This window comes from Oreochromis niloticus, linkage group LG15 (assembly GCF_001858045.2).
Source record: "Oreochromis niloticus isolate F11D_XX linkage group LG15, O_niloticus_UMD_NMBU, whole genome shotgun sequence".
Classification (NCBI taxonomy): domain Eukaryota; kingdom Metazoa; phylum Chordata; class Actinopteri; order Cichliformes; family Cichlidae; genus Oreochromis; species Oreochromis niloticus.
Window position 1 is genome coordinate 876,876 of NC_031980.2, and position 21,914 is coordinate 898,789.

Here is a 21,914-nt window from a genome sequence, read left to right on the forward strand (position 1 = left end):
CTGGGAAAATTTGAGGTCCCACTCCAAATCTCAAGTGACCCATTATCAGGTCTGCACCAAGACCACAGATGCACAGGCCTCATATGTTTACTACTATTGATGCTCCTATTAAACAAAGTTTCAAGTAAAAATAAAGGAAAATAATATAGTGGTGTTATCCACAGCTCACTGACCTCTGTCCTTGTTGAAAACTAATCAGTGTTTCTGTCGGGATGACAGGTGATGTCATCAGTTTTCATGCATTTTTACTCGCTCTGCAATCCACAATAATAATAAAATTATAGCACACTGAAATAAAAGACAAAGTGTGGATTATGAGATGTTTACGCTGGAGTTTTATTTTGTAGTTTGCACGATTAAAAATAGAGCACTGAACACAATCCTTATATAAATCATTTACAGCTAACGTTATTAGCTTGTAGCATTTTAGTCTATGCTTTAATATTCTGCTCGAGTGTTATGCTGAAAGCGCCACTCTTTTAAAAAGAATATTTGCAGCCTCGTTGACACTAATGCAGTTAAAAAGAGCCGACATGAAAGGAACGGAGCGCAAAGAGCCTCGAGGTCAACCTTCTGTCCCCTTCAGCTGAGTCCCACGAGGGACAGCGTGTGGAAGTCAGATGCAAAAGAAGACAATTTATTCAGTGGTCAGTGATCTGTGGCTCCCAGAGGGCCTGGACAAATGTTTCAGTAGCCCAGCTCAGCATGGCTTTGTGCTGCCGAGCACCACATCTGTCTGCCTCGCACACTGTGTGTGTGTGTGTGTGTGTGTGTGTGTGTGTGTGTGTGTGTGTCTGTGTCTGTGTGTGTGTGTGTGTGGGGCAAGGGGGATTCTGATAGTGAGGACTGAGATGGGGGCTGGTGTAGAGGGATACCAGTGTGTGAGTGCGTGTGTACATTTGTGTATGGCTGAACAGAGGAACGCACACATTTGATGTTATCATAGTCTCACATAGAAACATTAGTTAAAGGTGTGACGGTAACTCCTGTCTTGGGTGGGTCTGGTGCACTGAATGTTGTAGAAGGAAGTGTGTGTGTGTGTGTGTGTGTGTTGCCAGATTGATTGCAGCCTTTAATGTGTTTTACTATTGATGAGGGCCATGCGTTTCTCACAGCTGAGGGCTCCAAGAGAACAGAGCTCTTATAAACACCTTCTAATAAGTTACAAGTAGCTTCCTTCACATTGTTGCAGATATGGTTGACGTCTTGCATGGAGCTGGTGAGGCTGAATGTCAGAATCAGAATACTTTATTGATCCCTGCGGGAAATTATGTATGTAATTTGATGGAAGTGACGATTAGGAGAATATTTTCAGTACATTTACAACAGGGTGGGGGTGTGTGTGTGTGTGTGTGTGTGTGTGTGTGTGTGTGTGTGTATCATATGACAATAGGTAAGTAGGTAAAGCAGCAGGCCTGCAGTGTGTGGGAGCCTTTGATTCTTCTCCTTTGTTGGCAGTGTCATGTGATGCCAGAAGTCACAAAGGCAGCAGTTCTTTGAACCGGTGGCTAACAATGCTTGGCTGGAGCCATGTGGACATGTCTTGTCCTTGCAGTCTACAGAGCTGGTGCAGGCCACATTGTGTGTATGTATGGGGGTGTGTATTACGAGGTGGCGTCCAGATGGCCCTCACAGATGGATTCTGTGGTTTTAAAAGAGATTACCTTCCTCTATTCCCGTCTCTGCGCTTCTTCTTAAGACCTCAGGAGCCCAGTGACACAGTAGCCCAATTAGCTGTGCTAACTTGCCTAGCCTAGCATTAGCCTAGTGTTAATGGTTCCTGTGGTTTGTCTATGAGTGGAGTGAGCATGTTATTGTTAGGCTTTGAGAGTGTGTGCGTGCATTGACTGGGAACATTAATGTGGCTGTTCTGACCACTGGTGCCTTCATCAAAACACTCAGAGAGAGACTAAAGGGCAAACGTCCGGGGGGGGCTGGGCAATGGTTCCTTACAGGAGAGAAAGAAGTGGGTAAATGTAGCTTTTTGGATCTATTGATTAGCAGCTGAATCCACCATTCCTCACCCCACCATGACACTTTGTCTACCATGCAAATACATTTGTGCACATTTGTGCACAGGCACAGCACGACAGGGGTCGAACCATGCTGTCTGCTCTTTGGCAGAACAGAAATCGCTGAAGCAGATTAGGGCCTTCCAGCAGCTGAAACACCTGCGCAAACACAACAAACACAACAAACACACACAGACACACACCCTCCCCCTCCCTACAGAGCCACGTGCGAGCAGTCTGGTCCAATACTTGTAGGTGTCATTCATGATTTGTCCGGTCTACACAGTGTGAAAGGGTCCCACTCGAATGGTCGCTGGTTACTCAGTTAAGTGGACAATTATATATTTATCAAGTTAAAAACTACTGAAAAAGCGTTAGTTAGTTATTTCAGGTAATCGATGATTATACAATTGTTTCATGTTCATCTTACAAAACCCAAATGCTGAGAGAGTTGAGAACACAAGTATTATAATATTATAGAAATGATTATCCTAACATGTATTGGGGTCTCTCTCTCTTAAATACCACCACCATCTTCTATGATGCTGCTGCTGTGGGGAACATATATACTCATGCCAATATATATCTGCCACTGATTGATATCCACTAATAATGTAAGCCAACCCTTATATTATTCTCCCTCTGACTTTAATATATGTGTAATTAATTTAAAGTGCTGTATTTTTTTCAGCGATCATGCTGAGGTTTGTTGTTCCCTCAGTTTCAGTTTGTCAGAGTTCAGGTGAAGGTTCATAGCAGTGATGCTCAGTGTTGTCCAAGATGAATCTTCTTTACAGGCGTAACAATGCTGAGAGATCAGGATGATTTTTATGCTCTTCGATGACTTTGGGTCTTGTTCTTGTCAGTTGCTTGTGGGTGTTTCTGCATGCCAAGCTCATGTTATTCCAGACTGGTTGCATGAATGTATGCACTTGGGTATCCAATGTGGTTTTCATCCAGAACTGTACAGGATCCACTTTGGAAAACGATGTGCGATCTGGAACTCATCTCTGAGGCTCCGCAAAGACAGAAGTCTCACTTAGCCTCGCAGCGAGCTGCAATTTGGTCAAATTATGTGTCAGTTTTTATGTGTTTTGTAGCCCAACTTTATGTGTCTATACCAGTCACACATGTGCAGATATTCCTTTAATGCACAGTTTTATAGGTTGGTGATTTAGTGTTGTCTCTGAAGAGGAGAGATGGCTAACCCTCCCCCCTGCTCCTGCTCCATAAGCTGGGACCATTATTACTTCTGGAAAAGTACCTCTATCTGAAGACAGAAGCATCACAGAAACATAAAAGAAACATATTGTCGTGTCTTTGAGTACTTAAAGAGACATTTCATCTGTTTTCATTCGGCCCTGAAGTTTTTATCTGAAAACAAATGATGGTTTTACAGAGTCATGTTACCTGCTGGCTGCTGTATTATCAGCTGGACTTTCTGTGATCCAAGTGTTTTATTGGATGCAGCTTTTGGTTAGGGTTCGTTAAAATCAAATGGAGAAATGCGGACGCATATAATGTGAAATTTGGAGTCACAGATATTAGGAAACAACACTGACTGATGAGGAGCTAAAAGCAGGCAGCCTGGTCTGTGTTTTTGAGGATTTTTAATTTACACATGCTCTCATTCCTCTTCTCATTAGTGTCAGTGTTGCCTGTGTTTGTGCTTGAGTTTGAGAGAGGGAGGGTGGCTGTGTGTGCTTGTTTTGGACATTAGATTTATTATTTTAAGCAGAGCTACGCTCTCATCACTGCGCAGAAATAGCTCAGTTCTGTAACCTGTTACATCAAGTGTGTCGGTGACTGCAGAGTTTATCATCTTTTACTCGCCGTCACATTTGTGCGTTGCTGCGTTTAAGGTCCTCACGTGTTCCTTTGGACGCTCGTTAAAGAGGTTTTTATGTGGCCTGTGTGCTGTGTGTATTCAGGCGTGTCAGGGTTCGGTGTGTTGATAAGAGACCCCAGGGTCAGCCCTCAGGCGAAATCACCCGAATGGTCAGACAAGGACAGACTCTGTTTTTACCCATAATGTAGCTCCAGTTATGCCTCTGTTTCATACCAGTCCGAGCCAGTGTCTTTGGGGTTGTTTAGTATGTATTCTGACTATTATGCTCCTGAATGCAACATCCACACACAGTTACTCATGTGGGTACCCTCTGTGGACACAGGTCTATGCTACACCAGGCTGCAGCCTGAGCCACCTGTCAGTGAGCACCTGTTGAACATACTGTGACACATGCTCGGTGGAGACCTGGGCCTAGAAACACTCTGAACACTCAGGATTTTATATGGATGCACAGCACAGAAAATATTCGTGCATGTTTTTCCTCTTTAAAATAATTCCTTTTGGCCCACGTGGGGAAAGTACAGCTTGGCAACCAACAATAAACTTTTAAACATGCAATAGATAGATAATGGATAAAAACATGTGTGTGCTGTACGTCAGGCTTTGAAAGCTGCACAAAGACAGGTGACGGTTTAGGCTGAAACACTTGGGATCATTTATAAATTCTCTTTGCTTAGTAAAACAGACGAGAAGATCAGGTCATGTGTCCATGCATAAGAAATCATGCAAAACATAAATAATGAAATGATGACTCTAAATTAACAGTGCGGTCCTCTGGGGCTGGGGTGAGGGGTGCTGCGTGTTATCGCGTCTTTAGAACTGAAACAAAAGCTTAAAATAATTAAATCTTCATAAAGCTTTCTCAGCTTATTCACATTATTGAGTGCAAACAATAAAATGGATAATTATTAAAATGACCCCTGCTGGTCATTTAGTTTTAAAAGACTTGAATTAGCGGATGAAACGGTGGAAAGTAGTCGAGGAGTGACGAGTCGTTGTAGCTGGCAGACAGAAAAAGTGTCCCGAGTCGTACAGGCCAGCGTATCTGTAAACATGTCATCAGCAGTAGTAATGCAGAACAGATGCAGGGTGAGAAGAAAACCTACAGTGGCCACGGGGAGCACATCTGTAAGAGACTGTTCCCCCTCCAGCCCCCCTCCAGCCCCCCCGCTCTGCTCGGCTCATGCACATCAGAGCAAAAAGAGATGAGGGAGTGTGTTTGTGTGCTGCGTATTTCCTAAGTGTGTGTGTGTGTGTGTGTGTGTGTGTGTGTGTACATCTGTACTTCGGGTACAGCTAATTCCCACAAGCCCAACTATTTTCAATGTTTGTTTTTTCTTTTGGTCAATTTAAAGTTGTCACGCTGCTGATAAATGGACTGAGGCGAATTACATTTAATTGAATCACAAATGTATCTGAATTATTATACACATTCTTTAAAAGCAAGCTGAGACAGTGAAATTTCCCCAAGTTATGTAACCTAATTTGATGATAGTTGATGGGGAATATGAGATCAGGCTTGTGTGTTTTGGATGGGCCATGTGTAGGTATTGTTTTATTTGGAAGAGTGTCCCATTTTCTTCATCATCTTTATTCTTCTGAGGAATCGCTCGCTCACTCTTTTTCCCTCTTTTCCTCTCTTCTCTCCTCCCTCCATCCTCACTTGCCTTTCCCCCTTCCTCCTCTTTCAGGGACATCAAGCCCGACAACATTCTGCTGGATATGAACGGCCACATCCGCCTGGCTGACTTTGGCTCCTGCCTCAAACTCATGGAGGATGGGACGGTAGGTTTTTACCACACTGCTGCTGCTGCCTCGTTTGGGCCAAAGCAAACATACCAGAGCTTTTCTGACCTCCTTGTCAACCCCCGGGGGTCTCCCAGGAGGAGAGTGCGGTTCAGCTGCTTGGCTGTGCCTGCACTTTGTGATTCAGACCATTCTCCTAGCCCCATCCCAAAAACAAGACGGCATGAAATAAATGATCAAAGAAAATCTCAGAGGGATGTTAACGATGGCTGAATGACTATTTGAAAAGGAAAAACCAGTCTACAAATAGATTAAATGGAATAGGAATGTATTTCTAAGGTGTTTTGTCTGCATTAAAGCAGCTCTTTGAATTAGAAGCAGATACAGAGAATGAGCCAACAGCCCGAATGTTTAGTGTTACTCTGTAACTATTCAAATATGATTTACAATGTAATGTTTTCCCAGTTACACGGTTTTATTATAATTCAGGCTCACTGAAAGTGAAATCATTTGAGTTCTGTAGATGTAAACAAATGCTGCGTTCCTGCAGTGGTTGAATTTATCTCATGTTACAGACTTTTACCTTTAATTCCTCATCATCACTCCTGTTGCTGACTTTACATGCACAAAGCAAACTTTTGTCACCTCTTAATTTCTTTGATATACTTTGTCTTAAATTCTCTGCTAGGTTCAGTCATCTGTGGCTGTGGGAACCCCAGACTACATCTCTCCAGAAATCCTCCAGGCTATGGAGGATGGGAAAGGCAAATATGGACCAGAGTGTGACTGGTGGTCCCTGGGGGTCTGCATGTATGAAATGCTGTACGGCGAGACTCCTTTCTATGCAGAATCCTTGGTGGAAACCTACGGGAAGATCATGAACCACAAGGTGGGCTGACGAAGTTAAAAGGTGTAAACTCGCCTGGAATTAGCCCAGTTTGACCCGTAAACACTGACTCAAATGTGATCGTATCTTGCACAGGAGAGATTCCAGTTCCCACAGCAGATCACAGATGTTTCTGAGGAAGCGAAAGATCTGATTCGCCGACTTATTTGCAGCCGAGAGCACCGATTGGGCCAGAATGGCATCGAGGACTTTAAGCAGCACCCCTTCTTCGCAGGTACAGGCTCCATCTCTCTGTCACACACAAAGATTACCTGAAAAACCTCACCAGCATCATCCCAGCTTACCGTTAGCTGTATGCTACTTAATAAATGCATCTACTTGTTTTTCACCTGTGGCCTTGTTAGGCATCGATTGGGATAACATTCGCATGTGTGAAGCCCCCTACATCCCAGAGGTCAGCAGTCCTACAGACACCTCCAACTTCGACGTGGACGACGACTGTCTCAAGAACTCGGTACGTTTAGAGAAGTGAACGTCATCCTGTCACGATGTTGTCTGACTGTGGATGTATTCATACTGATGTGCAGATTTCACATGATTTCAAATCCTTTTCAGGAGACTATGCCCCCTCCCTCTCACACTGCTTTCTCAGGCCACCACCTGCCCTTTGTAGGTTTCACCTACACAAGTAAATGGTAAGTGTTAACAAACAGCTGTCTGCTGCTACCACTCACCTGTTTCTGCCTAAACCACAACCAAATCATACCAAATCTTACTACAGCTGCATTTCCTGTCTGTGTCTTTGCTGAAGTTTGTAAAAAGGCAAAAAGAGAAAGAAAAAGTCTCTTAAGCCTCTTCCTAAATCAGACTTGGGCTTTATTCATTTAGCCTCTTTTGAAAGTCTTCCTTCAGACTCATTATAATGACTGTGGTAGTGAGGAGGAGCTATTTTCCTCCAGTGTAAAATAAGATTGGTAGGAGGAAGGTTGTGACAGGTTGTCTTTATATGTAATGACTTTATTTTTAAATGGATTTCCTATACAAGCCGTCTCTCCGTGTGAGGAGGCGTAGGAGTGTTAGATTAGCTTTCCTCCCTAATAAGGTGATGTTCATGACTTGCTGTACATCCTCAGGCTGAAGTGGTACTCATGAGAAAGCACCAGACCCACCAGCTGCTTCCTTATCTTTTCAAGCCTCAGTGATAATAGCCTTTTCCTTCCTTTCTGTCCTTCTTTTTCTCATTCCACCTCGCACTCCTCGTCTCCCTCTCCTGTTTTCTCCCATGACTCAACATATTGTCAACTTTCAGCTTATCTCTGTCGCCATCACTTCTCTCTCCCCGATGTTTCTTTGTATTTTCTCGATGACCGGTTTGATATCATCAAAAACCACCAGCACCGATGTAAATAGTTTGTCCTCACTTGTACTTCTTTTGTTTACCCCCCCCCTCCTCTGTAGTACTCTGTCTGATCGGGGTTGCCTGCGACAGCTGGGAGGTGAGCCGGGTAAGGCCGGGCAGGACAAGCTGGATGTTGAAGTGCAGCGTAGCCTGGAGGACAGCCTGGCCACTGAGGCCTACGAGAGAAGGATTCGCCGCCTGGAGCAGGAGAAGCTAGAGCTGAGCCGCAAACTGCAAGGTGAGGTTGGAGCAGTGGTGCATCAGTTCAGATGTGTTGCATCATATATACATGCACACAGCCATCATAAGGCAACAGCATCCACTCTGCACATGCTGAACTTCAAACTGTCCACTCTTGCCAGTATCGCTTTTTAAAGGCCTATAAATGATGTTTCTGATTTGATGTGCCACAGAGTCGACTCAGACGGTGCAGGCGCTGCAGCACACGGGCGAGGGCCCCCTCAGTGCTAACAAGGAGGTGGAGATCAGGAGCCTGAAAAGTGAGATCGACATTCTCAAGAAGCAGATCGCTGGTCAGGACACAGTGCAACTCTCTTTCCTTCTGAATCAGCTTCTGATTGTTTCTGAAATTAAACAATAGAAGCAACAATGTGGTTGTTTGACAAATTCAGTTCCGTTTCAAACCAAGTGTGTGTTTGTTTCAGACTCAGGCCAACTGGAGAAGCAGCTGGAGGATGTGACGCTGGCTCGGAGAGACTTGGAGGACTCGTCCAAACACATCAAGACTCTTGAGAAACAGATGAAGAGCATCACACAGGAGAGGGATGACCTACAAAAGGTACAGCTAGTGTTTCGTGTCATTTTCTGGATATTTAAAGAGCTACAAACGCGTATGATTTTATTGATCAAGCTGAAATAAGTTATTGGACTACTTTGTGGGAGGGATGTGAAAAGCTCAACTCTGCTGTCATCTGTGTCGTGTTCAGGATCTCATGGACGCCAGCGAGAAGTTGAAGTCTCAGTCTAAAGAGCTGAAGGAAGCTCACAGCCAGAGAAAACTGGCCATGCAGGAGTTTTCAGAGCTGAACGAGAAGCTCACAGACCTCAGGTAGAAGCACGCGCCCGTGTCTTGGGCCTCCATTAATACGCTGATCTGGAGAGTTTCTCCTGTACTGTCGGGAATGCCAACCGTCGACTGCTAGAGTTTGTTTAGTAATGTTTTTTTTACAAAGTCAAAGTCCCATCCATAAATAAAACGCCTACGCTGGATGTTTTCCTGTCCCGGCTCAATTGTTCACAGGTCGGCGAAGCAGCGCCTGGTTCGTCAGCTGCGTGACAAAGAGGAGGAGATGGAAAGCCAGAATCAAAAGGTGGAGGCTCTCCGCCTCGAGGTGCGAAAGGCCGAGAGGGCCAAGAAGGAGGTAGAGTAGACTCCCCTGTGGTTGCTAGCACACCCTGCTCTACGTTCACCTACTCGAGGTTCATCCAAACGTCACTGTGACTTTATGCAAAAATGTAACGTGTGCAATCGCTGCAGACGTCCACAAAGTTTCACATCCACAGATCACAGTGGCATAAAGTCACAAAATGACATGAAACACATTCATCTGAGACGTTGTTCCTCGTGTGTTCGTAGAGCAGCATTTACCTGTTTAACATGTGCCTGGCATGTATGATTGGTGAATTTTATCGCTCTCTATAAATATAACATCATATATAATCTTATTTTCAGCCACGGCCTGAAGGTAGATGGAGAGAACCAGTCATGCAAATAAAATGAAACCATTAGAAGAAGTCAGTTATTAAGAAAAATACAACAGTGTTGCATATCTCTGAGGGGGGAAGTATGTGAGCCACCGCTGTAAATTAGAAATTCAACATTTCTGATAACTGTCCATAAGTTTTAGTCTTTATTAGAAATGTCCTAATCCAGAAGTTGCACACAGGTTTAATGTGTTTGTCTCTGTAATGTAAAATATTTGTGCAGAAATCTAGAAACGTCCAAAGCGTTCACAAACGACGTCTTGCAGCTGTGACATGTTTGAAAAGCTCGTCTGCTTTCATGGTTTGTGTGTCATCAGATGGAGGCTCAGGTAGAGGAGCAGGCGGCCGAGGCTCAGAAAGAGAAGAAGCTGCGAGAGCGCAACGAGCAATACAGCCGACAGCTGGAGGAGGAGCTGGAGGGGCTGAAGGTGAGTGTACACAGCTTGTTTTTAACCATGTTTGAACACATTTGAGTGTAAAAGAAACAAAACCATTCACAAAATACTAATGGCGTAATCAGCCTGTTGAAGATATTTTAGGGTTTTTCCCCCTGCATGAGTACAAAGAGTCTCACAGGTACCTCTCGTTTCTTCTCCATACAAATCTTCGTCTTATTCCCACCACCCAGGTGAAGCAGGCTGGCTCCTCTGCTGCCCCGGCCTCGGCAGATCAAACCCAGGAGGTCGGTCGTTTACGTGGAGAAATGGAGAAGAAAACGATGTTCTTCGATGAAGAGTTGGCCCGCAAGGAGGCACAGCACAGCGCCGAGCTGAAGGCGCTGCGTAAAGAGCTGAGAGACGCTGAGAGCCAACAGCTCAACCTGCAGAAAGAGATCATGATGCTCAAAGACAAACTGGAAAAGACTCGTCGTGAAAGGTATCGCACAAGTTTCCCTTTCCTGGGGACTGTGTTGTTAGCATTAGTTCAATTCAGCAGGAAACACTTTAGGTTTCTCTTTAATACTTTGAGTTCTCATGTAATTCTTCTGTCGTCTCTTTCAGTGATGATTCCATGAGGTAATTACAGTTACTGTTAACGATAGTTTCATCCCCTTAATCCCCTTTGTGCTATAAATATAGTAGTTTCAGTAGAGCTCTAGCCGTCCCCTAACATTTCCATAAATTCCGGTTAAATGGATCGTAAATATAACAACGAGAGTTTCCCAGGCACACTGTCAGTGTTTGCCCCACAAACATGAGTGGATTTCATTCCCAAGGCTGCACTAGTCCAGCCGTCCCTTTTATTTTTTAAGATTTTAAATTTACAGCTAATGGTAATAGTAGGCTGGTAAAATAAACATCTTAAAAAATGAAAATGAACTCGATGCTTAGGTCAGCTGGGCTGCTGGAGGAAAGGTCTCGCTGAGCTAGCCGGCCCATGAGTCAGAGCTGGAAGGATGCAGGTCCCAAACTGAATTTGAAAGGTTTAAAAAAAAAATGATTCAAAGGTCTTGAATTCACCTTATACCTGTAGATGTCCTGATTACCCTGAATGAGTCCTGTTTTGGCTTTTTGGGTTTGGGAGACCTGTTACTGTACTGTTAGCGTTTTAAATGAATCTGAAGGAGTTTAAAGCTGTCTGTGCTCAGCGGCTACAGTGAGCTAAAAATCTCTAATATGTCAAAAAGGGCTGCATACCCTTATTTCTTACAGCGGGCTGACACACATGCTGATGTTCGCTCTGCTGCAAATCATCATGACTTATTCTTACGTCTGCTTATATGTAAAGCTACAACATGCAGACGATGGAATAATTCTAATGCAGATGTTGTAAGATGTCTGTAGAGAAATGTTTCAGATCTGAGTGTTTGTTTAGCTTCACTGTGTTTAAAGATGGCCACATTTGCCCCTCAGTTCATCCTGGAGCACAAATTTAAAACCAGACTAAACTAACAGTGCCGTCTTCACAGGCCTGTTCAAACTTCACTGTAGTGACTACACAGTATTGGTTGGTGATAAGATGAGAGCAGCAGAGGTTGAAATGGTAAAAAAAATAAAAAAATCTGTCAAAATGTGTCAACGTGGAGATTTTATACCAATAAATGGAAAGAAGTTGTTTCTTCTGCGGCACTCGGGCTCACCTGATCCAACACTGTGGACCGCTAGTTTAATAAAATTTGAATAAAAACGTGTTTTTGTGGAGAAAGCTATGGCGCTTTGTTTTTGTACCCTGTCCCCAGCCATCCTGCCTGCTGTTAGTGCCATATTACTCCCACTGCTTTCTAATTCAGTTTCAAACACAGCACTGTATCAGATTCTAACTGCATTAATGTGTTTGGGCTGAATAATGCATCTTGGTGTCTGATCTAAGGTTTGGAGAGGTGTGGGAGGAATCACACGAGAGCTCAAACAGACCTGTGTTTCAGGACTGAGGAGGTCTTAATGTTAAAATGACAAATGCGAGAAATCAGATGGAGTTTTGCATTTATAAGTTGTGGGTTGGGAATAAATGTAAGTTTATACAAAGTCACAAGTTTTACAGTAAGTCTGTGTGTGTGTGTGCTTTTCCCCGTCCAGCCGAAGTGAGCGGGAAGAGTTTGAGACCGAGTACAAGCAGAAGTATGAGCGAGAGCGAGTCCTGCTCACCGAAGAAAACAAGAAGCTGTCCAGTGAACTCGATAAGGTGCCATATCTCTTCATCTGTTTATACACAAAGTAACAAAATGACTGTCAGCACACAAACCTGGGTCATCTGTCAGAGTGATCTCTCCAACACACACTAACACTGCGCTTTGACCCCGAGTAACCCCAAACTCTTTCATCACATTCCTCCCTCCACCCCCGCTCTCCCAGCAATGCCAAAGAAATCACTGTTCAATATCCTGCGTAAAAACACCCCGTAGCCTCCTCCACAGGCGGATGGAATGACTCTCTGGACTGAGCTCTGTTGACTTTGGAAGTTCAGAAAGGCCCTCGTTTCAAGCAATGTCTCATAAGCAGGAGACATTCTGACATATGGACTAAAGTGTTGGTGTTAAAGTCTGTGGCTGCTCTGTGATTATATAGATTATATCACTGTACTTATTTGTGTTTTGTTAGTTCACACACTCAGTTGTATTTTGAAAAGCAATCAGGATGGATTCGATCTGCGTGTGCACTAGCTGCACCACCAAATACTTTTTCGGCGCGTTTTGAAGCGTGTAAAAATATTATTGTTTGACTCGTCTCACCTTTCAAAGGAGGCTCCAGAATTCACATCAAACTGCTTCATCTTCACTCTGCACCATTTGTGCACAGTTACATGTTGTTGTGTTTCTTAGGCTGTGTTGGCGCAGTACCAGAAATGCATGAAACGACCTGTAGGCTGGACTTGTGTTCAGTTTGTCCAACTTTTCAACTGCATTTGACCTCCATCGTTGGTATCGGCCTGAATTCCCACGATCAAAGAAACATCATCACAGGAAAAGCTGCTCGCTCTCAGTGTCAGCTGTTGACAGAATGAAATTGGCATTGAATAAATATGAAAAGACATCCCAGTATGAGAACATCATCCATTGTCAGTGTAAACTGTTTTAGCAGCAAACATTATGGTTAGAAATGAAAAAGGAATCTGGACCCCGGTCAAGAATATCTGCAGTTTCTTCTCCAAGAGCAGGCAGATGTGATTGATTAGCATCATTTATTTCCCAACAGAAGTTCTTGTTCTTCCCCAGCGTCGTCAATTTCATGTTCTTGAACTTGCAGTTAAAAATAAACCCATTAAAAACTAACAATCGTTGTCAGCTGGTAAAAACATTACTGTGTTGAGAGATTTTACTTTCAGAGAGATGCTTGAAAATAAAAAGTGCATCTTTCTGCCATTTCAAAAGTCGGACACAGTTGAGTAACTTTGGTAATTTGCACTGTTACAATGTTGCTGTTTCAAATATTGAGGTCTGTGTATGTGCAGAAAATCTGAGCCAAATGTTCAGGCTGCAGACAGCTTTTGGTTCTGTGTGACCTCAAAGAGAGCCGATATCCATATATGGTCATCCCAGGCATACAGGACATACACACCTGTGTACCTGCTGCTCAGACCTGCTGTTTATCAGGGTTGCTCAATCTGAATAAACTGAAACGTCTTGTTTAAGACTGAATTATTCACAATTCAAAACGATCCTCCTTTATCTTATACTCTGTTCATCTAAGCAGAACAAAGTGTAATACGCCCATTTAAAGAAGTCGTGGGGAGAAATGATACAGGATCTCCATGACATGTTTAACTTTCTCCAGCATGAGGAATAGTGTTTTGTAGAGCTTGTTTCGTTAATGGCTACATCCATGATTTCCTGGCATTTCCAAACCCGAGTAGCTACACATCTGTCACATCTGTCTAGTTCTGGACGTTTTCATTGTAACTCTGACTTATATCTGGGCATGAGGTTAGGGGTGTGTCGAGGAGCATGTTTCACGCCTAAGTTGGTGGATTTGTCCCCAAAGATTTGCGTGCTGAGGAATGTCACAGTTTGTGACGTAAAGCGTCTTTACAACACTGACATTTGCATTTGCTGGAAACCAGCTTGTAGACCAGTTGCAAAACAGCACTAACTATCCCACTTTCCTCATTCCACAAATATAATGAACAGTGAGCAGTGAGCTGACCTCTCATATCAAAGGATATCACCCTCACATGTGAGTAACATACATGTGGTCCTGGTGTGATGGAGCAGCTGGGGACTGAATCATAAAGTCCGTCTTCAACAATACGCTGATTAATTTTACACGTGCTCATCGTGTTGGAGGCCGAGCACCTGAACCTCTCATATTCACTGGCAACACCAATGGCAAACTGTGTGTAATGAGTTCATTTACCAGGTGTTAGACTTTGACAGCTTTATGATTTGACACTTTACAATATTGTGTTTAATAGCATGCTCTCCTTCCCCCACGTTTGTTCTCATTCCCGTAGCTAACCACCATGTTTGAGAAGATGAGCAGCTCCAACAGGCAGCTGGAGGATGAGATGAGGGAGCTGGCTGATAAAAAGGAGAGTGTAGCTCACTGGGAGGCCCAGATCACAGAAATCATCCAATGGTAAGACGCACACTCGTATATGCACACTGCAACCTTATCAAATGTCCCAAATACTTGCTGAGGCATACGCTTTCCCCGCTGATGCTAGAGCGCCAATTCAAAGACGTTTCTGTTCAGTGTGACAAAGTGCGAGCGGACACACGCTTCTGTCTCGTAGTGGATTGGGTTCCTTCTTGGAGTATAACTGCAGCATTTCTCACATACCGCTGAAGATCACAGAGCTGCTCAGCCCTGCCTTCCACTCAGATCACTTCCCAGTGCAGCTGACACCTCGCCAGCTGCTCAGCCTCTCACTGTTGGACAAGCCTAAAGTCTTTACATAGCACACACACACACACACACACACACACACACACACACACACACACACACACACACACACACACACACACACACTTCAGACATGTAAGTACAAGTGTTGAGTGTGGTATGCAGGTTTAGAGGAATTTAGTGATCACTGTTGCCCCCTGGTGGCTGTGGTTTGCTACTGCAGGGGCTAAATAAAGAAGTAGGATCACTTGTAGGTAAAAACAAAACGAATGGAAACATCCTTTCATGACTTGACATGAACTCTGATTTTTGAATATCAAACGTGTGTGGCGTGCGCTCTGTGTGAGTGCCAGAAAATGTTTAGGTTAGCAGCAGCTTAAGTGCGTGCTGTGAACACTGTCAGTGTTTATTCTACCTGAGTGTTCAGGATTACTGAGCTACTCGGAGTCCTGCAGGCTGAACGTGTGTCTGTATCTGTTTTGTGTTTCTGCGTGTGGTGAATGATGTGTAAGCAATGGTTAAGTGTGATACGGGTCACAGGACCTGAAGAGCATACAGTGAAAAGGCGGTGTTTACTGTGTGTGTGTGTGTGTGTGTGTGTGTGTGTGTGTGTGTGTGTGTTTGTTTGTTTTTCCAATTCTGCCGCTGAAGGATGTTTGTAGAGAGCTTCAAACAGCTCGTCAGTGCTCTTACTGACCAAGAGTAGAATACGTCTTTATATGTAAAATAAATAATAATGATATACTGTCAGTGTGTTTTAGTGTTGGATTTAGACTCCTATGGTTTTATGGTTATGGTAAAGTTGACACCCATAGAATGTGTTTGCATTTGTAGTAATGTGTGTGTGTGTGTGTCAGGGTGAGTGATGAGAAAGATGCTCGGGGCTACCTGCAGGCTCTGGCCACTAAGATGACAGAAGAGCTGGAGGGGCTGAGAAGCAGCAGCCTGGGAGCGAGAGCCACGGTAAATAAACACAAACACTTCATCTGTCTGCTGCAGAACTAAAAGAAATCCCTTGTTGTTGGTAGAAACTAGTTCAGTAATTATACGTTTTAAAACGATGAAGCCAAAGTGTAGCTTGAATGAATATCATGAAAGAAGACAGTCTTTCACTCTTTTACACTCACAAATAAGTCGAGCAGTGGTGCGTCCCTTTCTGTCTTGTGATTCACTCAGTTTCAGCTTCTGTCTCCGTTTCAGGACATGCCGTGGAAAATGCGGCGTTTGGCCAAGCTGGACATGTCTGCACGCTTGGAGCTGCAGTCGGCCCTGGACGCTGAGATCAGGGCCAAGCAGAGCATCCAGGACGAGCTGAACAAAGTAAAGGCCAACAACATCTCCACAGAATGGTATGACTGCTAAACTTTTCTTTTTTAAAACAACTTAAAACAACTTTTGCTAAAAACAGCTAACGTATCATTGTGTCTGATCGATCAGTAAACTGCAGGAAGTTGAGAGTAAAAACCAGGAACTGCTGGCTGAGATTGAGCGTCTGAAAAAGGAGACGGAGGAGCTGCGGCTACGGCGAGGTGAGTACGCGTGCTGTGGCTGAATGGGCGCTGTGCACGGAAACCTTTGGAGATTATCACACTACAAGAGGGTTATGCAACAATCAGAAGCTTGGGACTCTTAATGTGCTGTGTACATAAAAATGTATTGTTGCTTGGAGCTCATGAATCTGCCCCCCAGCTCTTTGAGGCAGTCCTGTGACTCGTGCAAATCACCGTTTGATGTTTTGATATTGCGTTCTTAACAATGGTTGTCTTATTCGTCCTGTGACTACAGGTGTCAAGCACCAGGATTCCCAGAATTCCTTCTTGGCTTTTCTCAATGCCCCCACCTCAGCACTCGACCAGTTCGATGTAAGCATTAAAGAGAAAATCTGCTTATGAGCACAACAATGTGTCTACCTCAAATGAAAGATTCAAGTCCATGACTTTAAATTCTCTGCTCTTCATTAAGATGTTGTTGTTTTCGTCACGCTTTCATTATTTATTTGTTTCACCAGTTTTTATTTTTGTTTTATCTTTCATTTTCCTCACATCACTTCCTGCTACACAAGGATTCTTATTCCTCATCCTCATCTTCTTTAATTGAGTTTTGGGAAGATGTAAGTTTATCTTGGTTAGTTGGGTGTGTGTGTGTGTGTGTGTGTGTGTGTGTGTGTGTGTGTGTGTGTACATGCAACAGTAGCTGTGTGCTGTAGGACTGAGCATATGAACGAGATGAAAAGACGGTGTATGTGCATACTGTAGATTTGTGTGTGTGTGTGTGTTACTGTATGGAAGTGTGGATCCGACAGTATTAGCTGTTATTTGAAGAAGGAAAACTTGTGTTTATATTGTGCTTTTGGCTCCACAGGATGGGTTTCACATTTCAGCTCACAGATATTAGTTAAAACTAAAACTTGTGATCCTACTAAGATAAAAATGAAAAGATAGACAAACTATCCTTTTAGTTTCTGTTAGTTTGGTTAAGAAAAGGTTTTGATGGACGTGTTTGATGGAGACTTTGAGTGTCTGCCAGACTGAGTCAGCTGCCCTTTAAAACTTCTGTAACTCTAAGACGAAAAACTAAAATAAAACTAAACATTTTCAAACAATAAAAACTAAAGTGGAAGAAGAAAATCCACGAAACTAAACTGAATTAAAAAAAACTAACTAGAAAATGCACTAATAACTGGTTATTTGTACCATATCTAAGCCCATAATCCTTTGAGTTTGGTGAGTGACAGAGAGTAGGACGCATACTGAGCTGACTGCAGGGCAGCTGACCGTGACATTCAAGACACGTTCTGTCACTTTCTCTTTTCATGTAGTCGCGAAGGACGCCAGCAGAATCATTTTGTCTATAAAAGTTGAAATTAGGAGGGTTTGATAGCGAGTATGAGCCCAGGCAGTGAGAGTGAAGTAAACGAGTGTCGAGGGCTGACAAAATGAGTTTGCACTGGAGCACCAAAGGCAGCATGAAAACACAACAGTAGTTGATTTGCAGTCTACATTTTCTGACTGTCGGTCAGTGTTACACTGGCCTGCAGGTTTTACTTCAAGCTAAACTGGATCCGCTGCGTCTGGCTTCCTTAGAAGCTACACGACCTCCGTGTTTGCTGCCAACATGAGAGCATTTTGGATTGAAGCTGCTCAGCGAGGGAATAATAATATTGTGGCAGCTGCCTCTAAACACACTGAGGACAAACGGGGAAAAGTGGAGTTTGCAGAATGTGTCCACGTTTGAAACGAGATGTTTCCAGTGCAGTCAGATTCATTTTACCTGCTTTAAGAAAATAACATGGCTTTATAGTTTAATTCAATATTTAGTATAAACACTTGTGATGGTGGACATTTCTTGTAGTCCTTGTATTTAGATGCTTGCTATGTTACTGGACTGCTGGAATGGCTCTACTTTGGCTTTCTAGAGCGAGAACCTGAGAAACAACATGATTCACAAGCTTCATGTACTTGATGTATTTTCCCAGTCAGGCCTGTCACTGTTCTCTGTGCTGCATTTCCTTAGTAGCTCCTGTACTTTCCCACCACGTCTGCAGCACGACCCTCATGGATACAGGAATCTAATGCAGTGCTTCCCAACCAGGCCCGCTGTGCCCCAGTGCGATATTACACAGTTCATTTGACTGAAACAAGCAGCTTAAATTCAACAAAGCGACTGAACTGAATAATGTTTGTTTGAGAAGAAAGTGATGGATCCAGGTGTGGTGAATCGTGAGCTAGAGCTGATGAAAAATGTAAATCGATGGTTTTATATTATTTTCATTGTGCTGCAGAGGAAACGCTGCATGGTTGGGAATCACTGGTCTAATGTAGAACAGCCTTTTTCTCCCATTTTCATGTGTCTCCCTGAGTCTGTTTAAAGATGTTTTCAGCCTTTCTGACATTCACTCATCTGTGTCTCTGCCTCTCCTCCCGCCACTGAAGCACTCGCCGTCCGTCGGCCCAGCTAGCAAAGGCAGACGTGTAAGCACCATCGCAGATGTGTAGTCTTGTCACGCTGGTTTGTTTGTGTGGCTGTGTTTGCATGACAGGGTTTTGTTTGAATTTGTCAGATTGTGCCTGTATGTGGTGCTGCTACGGGTGCTTTGTTTGTTTGCATGGTTTCTGGTGGATGCTCGGCATGGGCCCTGGGCTGTGACGTGTGATACTGTTGTGCTTTGAAGCTCAGTGAATGTGATACAAGTGTTTGCTGTGTGTATTATGGTGACAGCCCTTTCCTGTTAGCATGGATGCTGGCTAGGTGGTTTGTTTAACTAATCTGTTCTTCTTTTCTTCATTTTCCCTCATCGCCTTCCTTTTACACCTTCCTCCTGTTTGTCGCACCTTTCTTACTCTCTGTTCTCTCTTGCAATTTTCCTCTCTCTCCACAGGTGGACTCCGTGGATAACTTCACCCCTTCTAACACTCCGTCTCGGGAAGATGACCCCAAGTCCCACCTCAAGTCCCGCTCTCGTTCACCCTCCATGGCTAGTGACGTGGAGCCAATAGAGGTTAGACATTCCCTAAATGTGGGCGAGAAACGCACAGCTCCAGAGTCTCAGCCTCGTTTGCTAACCAGCAGCACATTAGCCTCCAGAGCTTTCAGACTGAGGTGAAACATTATGCAGCAAGTAAACATCAGAGCTGCTGAAAACCAAAGAATATGTCATCACTGGCAGCTCGTTATGATGTGCATCTTCTCACGGCTGAACATTTGTGATCCTGAAGCTTCACCAAGCTTGTTCTTTGTGACACAATAATTTTTCACATATTTATAGGACGAAACTGTGATGGATGTTTTTTGTGTTGTTGTTCACGTAGTTGATCGATCATCCTCGCTCAGTTCAGACGCCCACCATTCGCTCAGTAGGTTATGGCAGTATCGGGCGCTCCTCACCTAAGGTTAGTCATCGATTACTCGCTGCTGAACAACCATGGCTCAAGTTTCTGTTTGATAACCGCTCGTTCTGTCTGTGTCGCTCATTACTGCCCTCTGCAGCCCAAAGCACATCAGTTTGTAGTGAAGACATTCAACACACCCACTAAGTGTAACCAGTGCACCTCTCTGATGGTGGGGCTCATCCGTCAAGGCTGTACGTGTGAAGGTGAGCGAGAGAGAAACGGACGGGGGATGTTTGACACGATTCAGTACTTCTACAGTCACAGCCCTGACCCGTCTCCCTCTGTGCTTCTAGTATGCAACTTTTCCTGCCATGTAACGTGTGCGGACAAAGCTCCAGCTGTGTGCCCCGTGCCGCAGGACCAGACCAAGGGCCCGCTGGGCATCGACCCTCAGAGGGGGATCGGTACTGCTTACGAAGGACACGTCAGGGTGAGTGAAGCCTCAGAGACCTGTGAATGCAAATGTCTGCAGTGTGTACGATCCTCGCTGTTTGTTCAATGTGAAACCGCTGATGCTTCGTAAGATGCAGGACTGATCGCACTGACGCACAGATTCTGTTAATGGGCTGTTTGTGTTTGTAGGTGCCCAAACCAACCGGGGTGAAAAAGGGTTGGCAGAGGGCGATGGCTGTGGTCTGTGACTTTAAACTGTTCCTCTATGAACTGGGAGAAGGAAAAGCAACACAGCCAAGTGTGGTAGTCAGTCAAGTCATAGATATGAGGTAAGAACTCCTCCTGAAACTAAGAAATGGTTTCAGCATTTAAGGAAGAATTGCCTGCTTCTGGCTTTAAATGTCACCAGAGTGTGACTTTTGTGTTTGGATAAAATGTGTGTTTTAGAGACACATAAGGGTAAATTATGATGGAAATCTTTCTGTTTTCTGACACGTTTAAACCCAAAGATTCATTTAAAAAAAGAGAAAGATGAATCAGTCGTTAAAATCATGCTCATAAACTGAGCGTAGGTTTAGTTCAGACAGGCCACAAAGTGGAGCTGCTTTAGCACGCTTACAGTCATCTGCAAGCTGCTTTGCAACTCACCTCCACCCTTCATGCTGGGTTAGACATAAACAATAGTGCATCTGTTGCTCTCTCAGTCCCAGTCGTGCATGTGGAAATAACCAGCGCCTGTTAACTGCAGCGCCCTGACGGGAACGTTTCCAACAGTTTCTTCAAAATGTTTTGGACTTGCAGCAGAGCCGTTAGTGACGAGCATCGTTTCAACGCAAGAGTACAAAATGTTAACGGCCTTGACATGTAAACACTGATCTCAATCTTTCACCCAGGGATGAAGAGTTTTCAGTCAGTTCAGTCCTGGCCTCTGATGTCATCCACGCCAGCCGCAAGGACATTCCTTGTATATTCAGAGTGAGTACCTGTCCACACCGGCTGTGTCAGTAAAGCGGCTCCTGGAGGTTAAAGGTCAGGGCTGTGCACAGTCATGTTTGTAATGTATTTCTAATGATTGTCTTGCTTTGGGTGTCGTTGCCAAAGAACCATATTATGACAACTGGATGAACTTGAAGAAGAGATGCGTCAAACGCCAAAATAATCTCTTTCAAACACATAATGCGACCCTTCATCGTCCCTCCTCTTTCCTCAGGTGACGGCGTCCCAGCTGTCCCCCTCCAGCAGCCACAAGCCCTCCATCCTGATCCTGGCCGACAGCGACCAGGAGAGGAACAAGTGGGTGGGCCTCCTCAACGAGCTCCACCGCATCCTAAAGAGGAACAAGCTCAAGGAGCGCTTCGTCTACGTCCCCAAGGAGGCTTACGACAGCACCCTGCCCCTCATCAAGACGACACAGTCTGCTGCTATCATAGGTGGGCGCCACAAACACGCTCACCCCTCAGCAAGTGTTAAAGGAAATCCACACCCACAAACTCTGTGTGTTGTCATCTAACCCGAGTTCAGTCGTGTTTTAGAAATGCACCGTTTAATCGTTACCTGCTGAAGTCAGACAAAGACCCTCCCAGCAGTTTATCGATAGTTTTTTAAAGCAAAGAAAGCAGCTGAAAGTTTTCAGTACAGTCTTTGTCTCCTTAGCGCAGCTGTCTCACCTCATCTGTTTTACTCTCAGATCACGAGCGCGTCACCCTGGGCAACGAGGAAGGCCTTTTTGTCATCCATGTCACCAAAGATGGTAGGATCTGTGTTGATGTTTT

The 21,914-nt window shown here is 44.3% G+C and overlaps 1 protein-coding gene across 6 annotated transcripts in view; it reads left to right on the plus strand.

Annotated features, from left to right (window-relative positions):
* cdc42bpab (CDC42 binding protein kinase alpha (DMPK-like) b) overlaps positions 1–21,914 on the plus strand; it is a 65,830-nt gene that overhangs the window by 37,199 nt on the left and 6,717 nt on the right. For 5 of the 6 annotated variants that reach the window (XR_002058847.2, XR_002058846.2, XM_005449867.4 and 2 more), the window contains 27 exons: positions 5,553–5,646; positions 6,296–6,496; positions 6,590–6,728; positions 6,859–6,968; positions 7,070–7,149; positions 7,913–8,091; positions 8,267–8,386; positions 8,519–8,652; positions 8,801–8,922; positions 9,115–9,235; positions 9,896–10,006; positions 10,207–10,454; positions 12,095–12,200; positions 14,466–14,590; positions 15,718–15,823; positions 16,061–16,209; positions 16,298–16,389; positions 16,646–16,722; positions 18,793–18,831; positions 19,239–19,358; positions 19,669–19,749; positions 19,847–19,952; positions 20,043–20,179; positions 20,332–20,471; positions 21,036–21,117; positions 21,353–21,572; positions 21,830–21,892. Coding sequence is in view for 4 of the 6 variants with exons in the window: in XM_005449867.4 (XP_005449924.1) it covers positions 5,553–5,646; positions 6,296–6,496; positions 6,590–6,728; positions 6,859–6,968; positions 7,070–7,149; positions 7,913–8,091; positions 8,267–8,386; positions 8,519–8,652; positions 8,801–8,922; positions 9,115–9,235; positions 9,896–10,006; positions 10,207–10,454; positions 12,095–12,200; positions 14,466–14,590; positions 15,718–15,823; positions 16,061–16,209; positions 16,298–16,389; positions 16,646–16,722; positions 18,793–18,831; positions 19,239–19,358; positions 19,669–19,749; positions 19,847–19,952; positions 20,043–20,179; positions 20,332–20,471; positions 21,036–21,117; positions 21,353–21,572; positions 21,830–21,892 (3,302 nt within the window). In the remaining 2 variants the exon portion in view is untranslated. The remainder of the gene's footprint in view (positions 1–5,552; positions 5,647–6,295; positions 6,497–6,589; positions 6,729–6,858; positions 6,969–7,069; positions 7,150–7,912; positions 8,092–8,266; positions 8,387–8,518; positions 8,653–8,800; positions 8,923–9,114; positions 9,236–9,895; positions 10,007–10,206; positions 10,455–12,094; positions 12,201–14,465; positions 14,591–15,717; positions 15,824–16,060; positions 16,210–16,297; positions 16,390–16,645; positions 16,723–18,792; positions 18,832–19,238; positions 19,359–19,668; positions 19,750–19,846; positions 19,953–20,042; positions 20,180–20,331; positions 20,472–21,035; positions 21,118–21,352; positions 21,573–21,829; positions 21,893–21,914) is intronic. The other variant, XM_005449868.4, reaches the window with a different exon arrangement.